At 41.2% G+C, this 15,026-nt stretch overlaps 1 protein-coding gene across 1 annotated transcript in view; it reads left to right on the top strand.

Annotated features, from left to right (window-relative positions):
• The first annotated feature begins 2,364 nt into the window (after positions 1-2,364).
• The window catches only part of ARHGAP9 (Rho GTPase activating protein 9), a 42,021-nt gene continuing 29,359 nt past the window's right edge, over positions 2,365-15,026 (top strand). Inside the window, exons 1-3 of the mRNA XM_060688986.2 lie at positions 2,365-2,441; positions 9,082-9,488; positions 11,921-12,153. Of these exons, the coding sequence (XP_060544969.2) occupies positions 9,146-9,488; positions 11,921-12,153 (576 nt within the window). The 5' untranslated portion in view covers positions 2,365-2,441; positions 9,082-9,145. The remainder of the gene's footprint in view (positions 2,442-9,081; positions 9,489-11,920; positions 12,154-15,026) is intronic.

The raw sequence follows: 15,026 nt of genomic DNA, 5'->3' as shown, positions 1-15,026 counted from the left end.
AAAGGAAAACCGGATGTTACGTAATAATACTACACTCAGATTGTTCGCGGGAGGGTAGAGCGGCGTAATGGGTTTGTTGTCTCTAGTTGTGTTGAATTAGCTCCTGTGGATAATAAAGCCGTTAATAAAACGTTAAATAATAAAATAAATAAAATAAAATAAAACGTTAAAAATGCAGTTAATGTGAAATCCATAGTTCTAGAACAAGTCAGGTCTAAATCTGGACCAAATTTGTAACAGTTAAGTCAGTGTTTCTCAACCTTGGTAGCTTGAAGATGGGTGGACTTCAACTCCCAGAATCCCCCAGCCAGCGCTGCTGGCTGGGGGATTCTGGGAGTTGAAGTCCACCCATCTTCAAGCTACCAAGGTTGAGAAACACTGACACTGATTTAAGTAGTTAAATAGTAAAGCTACTATCAATTGAAGACTCAGCAGTAGTAATTTAAGTATAAAGCCGAAAGCAGCTTGCCCAGGAGAAAAAAATACCAAGAAATATTTTTTTTTAAATCAGTTTGAAGTTCCAAAGATTTTCGAATGTTGCATAAGGAAGAGTAATGAAAAACCAGAAAGCTTGCACGTTCTAGAGTTGGGTTAATAAAGTTAATATCCTAACAGGAATTTATAATTTGCAAAACTGCTAGTAACCAGATTGATTATATAACTCTGATCATATAGATCTACCCCTAACCTGGTTCTCTAGTGATGCACCCAGTGGTGGGATTCAGCCAGTTCGCACCACTTTGGGAGAACCGGTTGTTAACTTTATGAGCAGTTTGGTAAACTAGTTGGAAGAAATCATTAGGGCAGAGAACTGGTTGTTAAATTACTTGAATCCCACCACTGGATGCACCCTTTGCCACTGTAACTAAGTCTTTCCACTTTAGTTGTCATACTAGTTCTTTCCACCTTTCCCAATATTATAGCTTTTTTCCAGAGACCTGTCTTCACATAATGTGGCCAAAGTAGGTTAATTTCAGCCTGGCAAACCCAAGTTGGAAGCAAACTTCTGGTAAATTCAAGGCCTGGAATCTGACTTGTAATATAGTTTTGCAGTATCTGTATATCAATTGTTTCTTAATCTCTAAAGAAGCCAAACAGGCATTATTGGACTGCAAGTTGATTAGATTTTTATCCAACTTTGCATTTAGGAATTCAAAGTTATCAATAAACTTCTATGGCTGAGGCAATGACCCTAGCAATATAACAACCATCATTTGTTAGAGAAATAAATATAGCCATAGTAATGGTGATATAACCTTGTAGATGGATGTCTATTCCATCAATAGGCCAGTATGCATGTGAATGCAATAAACCTAATACACAGTGATATCAAAAGGAAATTACTGTAAATTAAATACAAAAATTAACAGACACAATCTTAAACTTACAATCTTATATTGTGGACTTATATCTATTTATAAATAAATAGATAACAGTATAATATAATGTGATATAATGTATCTTGGAAGAGCTTTTGTATTAAAGGCAGCCTAAAGATTTTTAAAAGAAAACAAATACCTGGTAGTGTTTTTTAGTATTTTTATGTGAGGAGTACATTTCCTCTCTTTAAATGTAATATGGTCAGTTTTTAATTTTTTATACTACCTCATAAAACAGGGGTGTCAAACTCGTGTTGTCACGTAACATATCGCAACTTCCCCACCCCTTTGCTAAAATGGGGGTGCACATGGCCAGTGTGTGATGCATCCGGCCCATAGGTTGCAAGTTTGACACCCCTGTCATAGAAACTCAGGAAGTCACAAGTGTAAGGTAGTGCTTCAAGAGGGGAATTTTAGCAGTGGGTAGAAAAAAAGGAATAAAAATAGCTTTTTTTGAGAAGCGAAATAATTCGGTTAACATCAAGAAGTGATAATTGAGTAACTGACAAGCAAGCTAAGATTTATGTTCTGTGGTCCATCTGGTTAGAAGCACGTTCAGTTAAAAATTAAGTTTGAAGCAGAACACCCAAGGCGGTATGCATAAATTGCATCCATGTCATATAATCTTGGGTTTACTTAGACATAACCTTCTCTGATTATGGTACCTTTACTGCTGTGCCTAGGATTGAAATGGCTGTCTTCTTGTTCTAAACGAGATCACACTTGTTGCAAGGCTATATGTTTTATATGCACAAATGTTACAATAAAGACAGTTTCTCTGTTTGCAAGAGAGAATTGCGATTCAGCAATGGAGCCTCCTTCCTGCTTTGTGGTGCACATAAGCAACGCAGCAGCCCACAGGAAACTATTCACCTCTCTGAGAGCGGATGTGTGTGGTACCTATGCTTTGTACACTAAATGCTTTTAAAGAAGGGAAATACCTCTCCATTCTCTCTCCATTTCTGTGAAAGATGAAAAGAATGACTACGGAATGGGTCCAAGACTGAAATAACAAGCTGTTATTCCAGGATAGTCACCTGTCTCATTGTGTGATGGACTCAGGTAAACATAACTGTTCTGGGATAATGAGAAGTTTATTATAGTAGGGCTACAGTCTTGTTTTCTTTTCTGTGGATTGTTAATTGAACTTATACTCTATTCCTCCTTTCTTACTGGCTAAGGAATGGGGCTTCCCATTTTAGGTGGGAAGGCAGTGGCGGTGGGAAAATGGGGCTTCTGAACAAGACAGTAAAATGAATGCAGTACTCTGATATGGGAGGAAATGCAGAAGAAATAAACAAGGAAGTGGGAGTTTGCAATCTTTCTTATTTCTAGCTGAAGTTTCTTTTATGTTCTCCTCAACAAGAGAACGTTTCCATGATTTAGTGTTTTCTAAGGCATATTTTCTCATGAGGACTGGTTGTCAAAAAGCAGAAATGGGTTGTGGTGGGGTCAGCTAACATTCCGAAAGAGCTGTAGAAGAAGAGTTATCTGTTGTAGACTCGTTGATGCAGGACAGTCTTCCTCAAATTTAAGGCCACCTTAACTGTCAGTGGCTTAGTTTCCATTTTGAAAGCTGGATTCCATCTTGAAAGATTCAGGATTGGCTAGGGCTGCAGCTCTGATTCTTCTTTCACCTATGTTTTTTCAAGCAGATCTTCTACTTGTCGCATAACCCCTGCAAACAGAAATGGGCCAAAGTTGGTGAAATCCAATTTTTTTTACTACCAGTTCTGTGGGCGTGGCATGGCTTGGTGGGGGTGGCTTGGTGGGCATGGCAGGGGAAGGATACTGCAAAATCTCCATTCCCACCACACTCCTGGGGGAAGGATATTGCAAAATCTCCATTCCCACTCCACTCTGGGGCCAGCCAGAGGTGATATTGCCGGTTCTCCAAACTGCTCAAAATTTCCGCTACTGGTTCTCCAGAGCCTGACAGAACCTGCTGGATTTCATCCCTGGTATAAGGGTGATTAACAAATATACAAAATGTTATTGACCCAACAAAGGAAATCATAACATAACATGTCTGGTTTCTTTTTAGTGTGATGTGTGAATGCACTGAGATGTGCATGCAAATATATGATAAAGATAGAAGAACTGGAAAGCAACTGGATGGATAAAATCAGTCTTCAAATCAAGGAATGGGAACCTTGTAATGCTGTTGAAAGACTTCTCCCAGCAGCCCTAATTGGCAAAGACCCAATGCTGGGAGTTTAGCTCAATAAGGGAAGGTGGTTGTTTTTTCACAAATTCCAAATTCTGTTTTAAAGCAACTTCCTTCCATGAAATATTAATGTATTCCAGAATATCTCCAGGTTATTTTATACAGTGGTGGCACTATATATCTATATCTATATATCTATATCTATATCTATATCTATATCTATATCTATATCTATCTATCAGCAGTGGGTTCTAAAATTTTTTACTATCGGTTCTGTGGTTGTGGTTTATTTTGTGGGCGTGGCTTGGGGGTAATGTGACAGTGGGCGTGACCAACTTTTTTTTTTACTTTTACTTTTAAAAGCATTTTTTGTACAACTTTAAGAGGTTGCAGAAAAAAATGCTTTTAGAAGCTTCTGATGATCTGGGATTGCCAGAGGCTTTTAAAGGGATTTTTTTCCCTACAACCTCTTTGGCTGAAGAGGTTGCAGAAAAAATGCTTTCAGAAGCCTCTGACGATCTCAGCTGAGCCGCGCGATCATCAGAGGCTTTTTTTTAACTTTTAAAAGCATTTTTTCAGCCGAAGAGGTTGTAGAAAAAATGCTTTTAAAAGTAAAAGAAAAAAAAAAGCCTCTGATGCGATGGGCGGGTAAGCGAGAGGCGACTGGGCCGGGGACTGGTTCGGGGGCGTGGCCAGCCAATCTTATTACCGGTTCTCTGAACTACTAAATTTTTTTGCTACTGGTTCTTGTGAACCGGTGCAAACTATACTTTTTCAACATATCTCCTTGCCATGCAAGTATATAATATATTGGCTAAAGAATGTCTTTTTGCAGAACCCGGAAGTTTTTTACATTGTTGTCCCTGTCCTATTGAATATTGTTGCTCCCAAGATTAGATTAGCTCAATTCTGATGGACTTTAGGAAGGACCTTTTCCAGTGGTGGGATTCTACTGGTTTTCCCCTGTTTGGGCGAACTGGTAGCGGTGGCGGCAGGAGGCTCTGCCCACCCACCCGCGTGTCATCACGGACACTCTGCGAAAGTGTAGAGGTGGCGCACGCGAGCGCACTCCCATTGGCGAACCGGTAGCAAAGGTAAGTGAATACCACTACTGGCCTTTTCCTATGGATGTTATCTGTAGGAAGGGAGTATTAACAGGAGCTTATGTGCTTATTCTAGACTGGTCCAATTCTTTGGATGCTGCATCTGCTCCTATGTTTTATGTTTTGTGTGTTTTTAAATGTTGCAAGCCTCCAGAATCACTACTGAGAGATGGGTGGCCATATAAATCAATTATATAAATCATTTAAAAATGATTAAAGCTAAAAAAAAAAAAAAGCACTTAAGCTCAACAGAAACTGGCCCAATTTTGAGTCATCCTTCAAGCGGTGATGAATAGGCCACTTTTCAGTTGACTCTCTATTCTGTTCAACAGGAAAGAATAAAAGGCTACAATTTATAAACAGGAAGCTTTCATCTGAAGTCAGAATAACTAAGAATGCTTAAAGATTGTTTTGTCCTTCCATCTGGCCTTGCATGTTTTCAATCCATTTTCTCCCAAGCTGCATATATTCAGAGATTTCAATAGCACTTAGGAGCATCAAGACACAGCTACAGTTTGTGTGGCTCCGAGACAGTGGGATTTGAAGTATCTCAGGGCATCAGCTTGGAAAGAGCTGTTGGATAGCTTATAAGACCTAGAATGTGGCTCTCACACAGGGGTGCTATTCAGCAGGTTCTGACAGGTTCTGGAGAACTGGTAGCAGAAATTTTGAGTAGTTCAGAGAACCAGCAAATACCACCTCTGGCTGGCTCCAGAGTAGGGTGGAATGGAGATTTTGCAATATCCTTCCCCTTGAGTGGGGAGGGAATGGAGATTTTACAGTATCCTTCCCCTTGAGTGGGGAGGGAATGGAGATTTTACAGTATCCTTCCCCTGCCATGCCCACCAAGCCACACCACGCCCACCAAGCCATGCCCACCGAACCAATAGTAAAACAATTTGAATTCCACCACTGCTCTCACACTTATTGATAACCATTGGGGCATCCAGAGAATTAATATTATGCTAAAATAACTTCTTTCATCTGTAGACATTCTGACTGTGGCATTTTATATCAAATGTAGCTCCTGAGACATCTTCAAAGACCGACCTAGGTAAACAGGGGGTAGGGTTCTATTTACCTTTACTACCAGTTTGTAATGGGGCTGCGCACGCAAGCAAAGCATTCTGATGACGTTGGGGTCAGTGGGTGGAGTCTCCCTCCGGTTTCACTACCGGTTCTATAGAACCAGTTCGACCGGGGGCAACCCACCACTGCAGGTAAAGCATGTTATAGTGGTGTCAATCAATGGTGTTGAGAGTGGGAATCATTGTCTCCTGAGCTTCTCAATCCAGATGAATAAGTATTGTTTATTGCAGGGAGAAGTGTTGGAAGAAGAGAGATCATCATTTGAAGTTCCCAATATGTTTCAGGACAACTTTGGGGGGCTAGTGGTGAGACATTAAAGGGTATTTCAATTAGCTGTCAGACCTGAAGTCTGCCAGCATGATCTTGTGTTGCATCTCCCTAATGACAATCAGGACTGGAGAAGAACAGTGTAGAGACAATGCTGTGCATTGATTGGGAAAAAAAATTATTTAGGAAAAATGTTGAAGTGAAAGCTCAAGAGTTCTGAGTAGTACCTTTGCTTTCAAACATGGAACCCATATATAATTTGTTAGATTATGGCTTTCTTTCTCCTGCACTTTTAAAGCAACAAGACAGACATGTTTCTTCTGAGAAGTGACATAAGGGTAACTAGCCACACGATCAACTCTGAATTCCGTTTTACATCCACTTTCAGTAACTGGCCAAGGTTACCATGTCCTGGAAGCAAATCCAATGCTACCACAGTAGACAGTATTTTGAAGCTCCCTGGCTTTTTCAACCTGTCTCTTTAATGGTATAGCTAGATCTGAACTTTGGGACAATTAATTTAATTTAATTTAATTTCCAATTTATATACCGCCCTTCTCCCTGAGGACTCAGGGCGGTGTACAGCCAAGATAAAAAACATAGAATACAAATATTAAAACATTTAAAAATATATATAAATTTTGGCCCGAAAGTTAAGAATCACAGACTAATTAAAAGAATTTAAAAATTTCTTCTTAAGCCAACCCGGCTTGCTGAAAAAGATGGCCCAGAAAGAAGGACAGCAAAGAGATTAAAGTTCAGCTTGTCCAGTTCATCACACCAGCCTTTTTTCTTTCTTTTTTTTTTTGTTCTTTTAGTCAAAAACATTTTATAGAATGAGTTATTTTTACTTTAAATATTTGTTTTTCATTTCTACAGCACTCTTATTCCCATCTGATTGTTATATAAACTCTTTTAAATGTGGCATCCCTGTATATCATATGAGTTCTTGTGTCTGTAACAGTGGTGAAATTCCAATTTTTTTACTACTAGTTCTGTGGGCGTGGCTTGGTGGGTGTGGTGTGGCTTGGTGGGCGTGGTTTGGTGGGTGTGGCAGGGGAAGGATATTGCAAAATCTCCATTCCCACCCCACTCTGGGGCCAGCCAGAGGTGGTATTTGCTGATTCTCCGAACTACTCAAAATTTCTGCTACCAGTTCTCCAGAACCTGTCAAAACCTGCTGGATTTCACCCCTGGTCTGTAAGTGTGAAATCCCTACCTACCTACCTTGATCACAAAAGATGATCATTCATATGTGGAATGGCCCCTCATACAGAGGATAGGGTGATCTTTACAGAGTTGTTCGCTCCCTGGTTCTGAAGATGATCTGCTGCGTTGAGGGTAATTTCTGGGTCAGTATAAGCTTTGCCTTGGAGGGCAAAAAGACTCTGAGAGATGCTTTCAAGAACAAGATTAGGGACTCCCAGCGGGCTGGGTGAAGACAGCTTTGCTTTCCCTCCCAGCTGATTCTGTTTCACAAGCAAATTCCACAGGGAACCATTTCTACTTAATATGACTGTGTGTTCATTCTTTGCAAGAAGATGCAAGCACATTGTTGCTTCCTGTTACAACAGCTACTTGGGTGCTTCTGGTGACTTAGATTCTTCAGAAGTGGGAGAGGAAAGAATTAACCCATAGGTAAAAATATATATATACTGTGATTGTTTTCCTAACCCGATGGCTCTCCTGAAAAGTCATCCGTGACTTCACTTGATCCATGGATACAGGAATATTGAGGTTCTGAAAAGTTCTGACAAGTTCTGGAGAACCGGTAGCGGAAATTTTGAGTAGTTCGGACAACCGGCAAAGGCCACCTCTGGCTGGCCCCAGAATAGGGTGGGAATGGAGATTTTGCAGTATCCTTTCCCTGCCATGCCCACCAAGCCACGCCCACAGAACCGGTAGTAAAAAAAAATGGATTTTACCACTGCATGCAATGTCTGAGAAAAGAGTCCAATAGTTGGAAGCACTTTTGAGGCTGACGATAGATGTAGCTACTCCTTTCTTGGTTATAGAATTACTAACTCTTTCTGGCTCTACTTTCTTCTGAGTATTATTATCCTTTCATAGTCTAGCACTTTCTGCACCATTAATTTTTTTTTCTTCATTAAAAAGATGCCAAATGCCTGACAGTTTATTCTTCACATTCATAAAACTTCACCCTAACCCAACTCTGTAAGATGGGTTGGGCTGAGAATGATTGGCCCCAAATCACTCAGCTAGTTTTCATGCCTCAGAAGCCTAGAACTCCCAGTGTCCTGGTTTCCAGCACCTTAATCAATAACTCAAACCGACTCTACCACAGATAGTTTTTGTAGCAATAAATCAAGAAAGTCAGTCTAAGTTTGCAATTCATGTAGTCCTTGACTTACAACAGTTCATTTAGTGACTGTTCAAAGTTACAACAGCACTGAATATAGTGACTTACGTCTATTTTCCACATTTATGACCATTGAAGCATTGGTCACGTGATCAAAATCCGGATGCTTGGCAACTGATTCACATTTATGACGGTTGCAGTGTCCCAGGGTCATGGGATCACCTTTTGCAACCTTCTGACAAGCAAAGTCAATGGGGGAAGCCAGATTCACTTAAGAACTGTGTTACTAATTTAACAAGAGCAGTGATTCATTTAACAAATGTGGCAAGAAAAGTCGTAAAATGGGGCAAAACTCACTTAACAAATTTCTCACAGCAACATAAATTATGGGCTCAGTTGTGATTGTAAGTGGAGGACTATCTGTATTTAACTAAGGTTTTCTATCCTTTTTCTTCCTGGGAAAATGAGATTCATCCTCAGCTATTTTTTGAGTTACCATCACAAGATATTACATTGGATTATAGAGGAAAAATTTACTCTTTCAGTATGCTTCTTATTTTTAGTAGTCCAAACTTACATAAATCAGTATTGTCTAGTAGTATTTTACCTATTAAATAATCCACAATTTAAAAAATTTTGAATAATATCCTCAGACCTAACAAGTCACAATGTCTAAGGCATTTAGTTTACTGGCATTGTACATCAGTTACATTTTCACCACATCTAAATTTAGTGCTGCAATTATTTTCATCACAGGTGAAAAGTTAGCATGCTGAGGCCCAGAGTTCCCGGCTCTTTCAGATCAACCTGACTTGGCAAGATGTTTTCAAGTCGGAGGCGGTTCTTGGAAGGGTTCAATCACCCCCAAAGCGAATCTTCTCTGGATTCTCCAGGCAGTGTGGTGCTGCAGGCTCTCTATGACTATCAGTACAAATCTGAAGATGGGAGGCAGGTGATTATCGCGGAAGGGGAGATCTTCCACCTTGTGCACAAGGCCAATGAGGATTGGTGGCAGGTGAAGCGGTTCGGCCAGCCCAAGCAGAAGAGGCCCATCTTTGTCCCAGCATCCTATGTGGCTGAAGTGACCTATGATGAAAGAGCAAGCCTACAGCAAAATGTCTTCTTCCATCCTGGCATCCATTCAGAAAAGGATGGAGGTCCAGGTGAGTTGTTTTTTGGGGATTAAAGGGATTAAACCAGGGTTGGGCAACTTGAACTCCAGGAGTTGGAACTCTCAAACAACTTTATTCTATCTCTGGAATCCTCACAACCACAATAGCTGAACATTGGATGGACATTTCCATAATTTTGGGGTGGAAACATGCATAAAAAATGCAGTGTATTTAGGGGCTCAGATATCCTGGTTTCAGAGGAAAAATGCCATACCACTCCAGATCAGTCAAGTAAAGCATAGAAAATGACCAGTATTTGTCACTCACTGCAACTCAGATATCTACAAGTGAACAAGCATGTTTGAACTGCAAGAAACCAAAACAGCACCAGATGGCAGCAAAGAGTTATAATTTTGTGGGCAGATCTGTTGCCATCTAGTGGTTGTATAGATTTTTGAAGCCAAGATCTAGTAGCCTTAGTGTATTTTTCCTTTTGGAAATTTGGTTACCCCTGGTTAACACAATTTCTAAAAACAAAGGGGAAAAAATCACATTCCTACTCCGAAACTTAAGAAAACAGAAAATTGTAGTGTTGCCCATCTGTATAACAACTTCACCTATTTTCCCAAGACACTGAGTATGCATCCCTCTCAAAAGAGAGGTATTTTTTTTTTTTTTTTTTTTAATTTGATTTATATGCCGCCCTTCTCCGAAGACTCAGGGCGGCTTACAATGTGCTCAGCAATAGCCTTCATCCTTTTGTATATTTATACAAAGTCAGCTTATTGCCCCCACAACTGGGTCCTCATTTCACCTACCTTAGAAAGGATGGAAGGCTGAGTCAACCTTGAGCCTTTGGCGAGATTCGAACCCTGCAGAATTGCAGGCAGCTGGTCTTAATCAGCTTAATAACAGGGTGCCTTAAGCCCCTGTACTACCAAGGTATTGTCCCCAGTCCTAAAAGAATGCCCACCCCTCGTACGAATATTTATGAAACTAAGTACCGTGTCATTATACCCTTGACAGTAGTGCTGTGTGACTGGTCCAGGACACTATTTGGAGGGAAAGTAGACCAATAAAGATGATGGCCGTCCCGTGGCACTTAGTCAGTAGTGACAGTGACAAAGAGAATTCCTGGACAATAAATAGAAAGATTGTTGGCTAAAGAAACCTGACAAATGAGAGGGTAAGTTAGAAAAGGACCAAACATCTTTAAAATTTCACAGTGCCACTGATTCCTAAAGATTCCCGCTGACACTGAAAAATCAGAAGCAGCAAACCTATGTCAATGGGCTGGATCCTCAGAAGCTTAGAAACAGAAAGGGTGTCAGGTTTCACTGCTATCTTAAATAAACTTCATTCTCAAACGCAAGGTCTCTAATGAATCTTTTTTTTATTTAAGAATAGAAAGAACGACATCCCTGAACTCTTTGTGCAGCCAAAACTGGCGGCACCTTCCAAACCCCTCCCTTTCCGTTCTTCAACCCCAATGTCTCATTGGCCATCGTGCAGATCCATCTCTTCATCCCAAGCACTTTCTTTTCACAGGAATTCCCCCCTCCCTCTGTCACCTAAGTAACACTATCTACTGAAGAGCAGGAAACTAGGTAAAAGTTCATCTCAGCATTAAAGCAAAGCTTCTCCCTCTCTCATTCATGTCAGCACTGGAGGAAATCATAATTTGGAACGCTGACAAAGGGATTGCTTCAAGGACTATGATGCAGATCTAAGCAAGTCTAAGTAGAGAAGACGTTTAGCACAGAGGTTTCATATTCTGTTTCTACTGGAAGTCTCAAAAAGACTTGCCTAGCCTTTCCTGAACTTGAAAGTTAAGCCTGGTAGGGCTTAGTTCCCACTTGGATTTTGACTATGACTATCGGATGGACTGGAAAGGAAAAGACCCATTATAGGAAAAGGCTATGACTAGCTATATTTGCAATGCTGCTATACACCTTGGATGTAGTCCCCAGAAGCAGAGGTGGAATTCAGCCGTTTCTGTCTGGTTTGGGCAAACTGGTAGCAGCAATTGTGGGAGGCCCCGCCCACCCATCTGGATGTAATGACGTCCTATTTTGCCACGTTTTCAAGGCTGGGCACATGCGCAGAAGGTGCGCCCATGAGCAAAGAGCATGTGCGGAAGGCCAAGCATGTATGGAAGGTGGTGCACGCAAGCGTAGCGAGCGTTCCTGCACGCACAATCACATTTGCGAACCAGTAGGGAGGGTAAGTGAATCTCACCTCTGCCCAGAAGTCAGGTATTATTTCAGACCCAGAGTCTCTCTTTACTTTTCATTGCAGACATTCCCAATAGTAGGAGTCAATATAAAATTAAAACAACAGTAGGCAAAACCCAAAAGTAATTTTCCTCATGATCAGGAAATTTCTCCTTAATTTGGACTGTTGAACCAAAAGCTTCACTGAACATAGAATGTGGGAGGAAAGGCAAGAATTACCCTTGCTGATTCTACGTTTCTTCCTTTCAGCATGCTTGGAAATGTCTCATTCTCTGGAGGATCTTTGGGTGCAGCCATCCCCATCATCTTCCCACACAAATCTATTGTCCTGCCACAACCACCTTTCTGCCAAGATGAGAATCCATCAGCTGTCTCTGGGTAGGCGTCACAGCCTGAGTGGCCTGTCTCAGATGAAATGCAAAAGCACAAAGCAATGGCAACATTCAGAGGAAGAGCTAGCAAGAAGTGAGAGATATTATAGGGTGAGTTCAGCCTTTTACAGTACTTTTCTCAGACTTCATTTATCTGTTTATGGGTTCGGTTTATACGGCTGCCCATTGCAAACATAACTCTGGGCAGCTAACATGGAATAAAAATAAAATAAAACCATCATAACAAGATAATACTAAAGCAGCTGAGGTAAAACCAAACAGCACTTTCAACATTAGAGAGAGCTGTAAAGCACTGTGAAGCAGAATATAAGTCTAAGTGCTATTGCTATTATCATGACACAGGTGGCATTTAGACACATACACTAATGTGATTCCAAGCTTGACAGCTTCTTTGGGATATAAATATATGGTACCCAAGAGACGAACAGCAATAAAAATATATTAATTATTGTAATTTTCTAATATTATAATGTAACTTTTAAAAAAGTATTCAGGTGCAACTAAAAAGCATAAGAACAACAAAAACATCCAGCAACTATCCCAACTGACATCCCAGCTTATCAAGGATGTTTCTATTTTTTAAAAAATTGCAAACAAATATTGTCAAGGAAGGTTTTGGTCCATATGTGGAGTCAAACCTGGAATTTAGAGAGTGTTTTATGGCTTGTGGTCACAATCTGTCAGGGATGGTGGATATAGAACTGTCCTAGTGGACATAGGCAGCAGAGAAAGTACTTTCTGAATCCTCCAGATCAGGGGTTCCCAATCTCCGGGCCTTGGCCCAGTTCTGGACCACGTCCCACTGAGAACCAAGCCACAGAAGTGGAGGGTGAGCGCATGTGTGAACCAGGGGTGAAATCCAGCAGGTTCTGGAGAACTGGTAATGGAAATTTTGAGGAGTTTGGAGAACCGGTAGGTGAAATTTTGAGTAGTTCAGAGAACCGGCAAATACCACCTCTGGCTGGCCCCAGAGTGGGATGGGAATGGAGATTTTGCAATATCCTTCCCCTGAAGTGGGGTAGGAATGGAGATTTTGCAGTATCCTTCCCCTGCCATACCCACCAAGCCACACCCACCAAGCCACACCACGCCTACCAAGTCACGCCCCACAGAACCGGTAGTAAAAAAAATTGTATTTCACCACTGCGTGGAACCATCCACTTCCCCCTCCCCACTGATCTGCAAAGCTGGAAAGTTTAGGGCATGCTGCTCCAGATGCTTCCTTATTCACCCATCTTACCTTATTCCTCTCGGCAGCTGAGCCCAGTTCTAAACAAAGCATTGGGCCACAGCCACCCACCATTTTAAACTTCTAAGATTGCCTAGAGGCTTATGTGCGCCACTGAGCATTCTTGTATAAAAAGGCCGTACGTCATGCTACCTTTCCATTCAATAATAAGTGTTTTTATAGAAACAATGGTCAGAATGACTCAAAGAACCACGACAGCCTCAGGGGAATTGTTAGAGGTGCATTGGTACCTACAGACACAAGGTTGCCATCGGAATGCCCTTGAATATAAGCCTAAATTTTCAGAACTTGAATTCTATCTTTTTGTAACCTACTCATTTCTGGCTTTCAGTCATTCATCTAATTTTAGAAAGAAAACTCTCCTTGTTGTTGCTTTTGTGCTGAAAAATCACACAATCTTGCTGATCTACAGTAGAGCATCCTGAAAACGTATGTTAGATTTCAATCTACCCTCTACTCACTCTTGACATAGTATGAGCAATTTCATGCCTTTATGTTTCTGTTTGCACATTCTACAGCCTAATAGTTTTGGGAGCTTTCCAGCAATCAGTGAGAGCTAAGTCTTTCTCTGGACATCAGAATTCAGGGTCTAATATTTAGGCACTTGCTATCTCTCAGAATGTGGACTTTCTATTAAGTCACTTTTCCCTAAACCTTTTAAAAATTTATCTAATTAATTAAATTTATCTAATTAATTGCCCGTCAATCCTACACCTTTACTAATGAATTCTACTGTCTATTATGTCAAGAAGTATGAGGCTGGTTTATGTATGCTGAGCAGGGGTGAAATGCTCCCGGTTCGGACTGGATCACCCGATCTGGTAGCGATGGAGGCGGGTGGTTCGGAGAACAGGTAGCAAAAATCCCTGCCTCCCCCAGCTGAGCCACACGATCATCAGAGGCTTTTTTTTTTTTAAATGCCTTTGATGATTCAAGATGAGTTGCCTGATTGGCAGAGGGTTTTTAAAAAACCCTCTGACGATCAGGCAACTCAGCTGGGATCGTCAAAGCCTTTTGAAAGCATTTTTTTACAACCTCTTCGCTGAAGAAAAAATGGTTTTAAAAGTAAAAAAAAAAAAAATTGGCCATGCCCACCCAGTCACATTACACCCCCCCCCCAAAGTCACGCCCACAGAACCAGTAGTAACAAATTTTAGATTTCACCACTGATGCTGAGTCTCCTGCAATTAGTCTATGTAAGTCCTCTTTCTTACGGCCATTATGATAACAAGAGCAATAGCACTTAAACTTATATACCACTTCACAGTACTTCACCGCTCTCTCTAAGCAGTTTACAGCAGTGGTGGGTTGCTCCTGGTTCGGTCCGGTTCTTGCGAACCGGTAGTAAAAGCGGCGGGAGGCTCCGCCCACCCGCCTGGACGTCATCATGGACGATCTGCGCATGCGCAGAAGCTTCTGTGCACACGCACTCCCGTTGCAAACCGATAGTAAAGGTAAGTAGAACCCACCCCTGGTTTACAGAGTTAGCATATTGGCCCCAACAATCTGGGTCCTCATTTTATCGACCTTGGAAGGATGGAAGGATGAGTCAACCTTGAGCCTGGTGAGATTCGAACTGCCAAATTGCAGGCAGCCGGCAGGCAGCAAAAGTAGCCTGCAGTACTGTACTCTAACTACTGTGCCACCACAGCTCTAATAAACAAGATTAATATCACTATTGTTTGTTTAATCTTTTGTGTCATTTATTCAGACT

Source organism: Pantherophis guttatus, chromosome 2 (genome assembly GCF_059756535.1).
Source record: "Pantherophis guttatus breed Tessera chromosome 2, ASM5975653v1, whole genome shotgun sequence".
NCBI classification, from domain to species: Eukaryota; Metazoa; Chordata; class Lepidosauria; order Squamata; family Colubridae; genus Pantherophis; species Pantherophis guttatus.
This window is presented reverse-complemented; position numbering and strand designations above follow the sequence as displayed.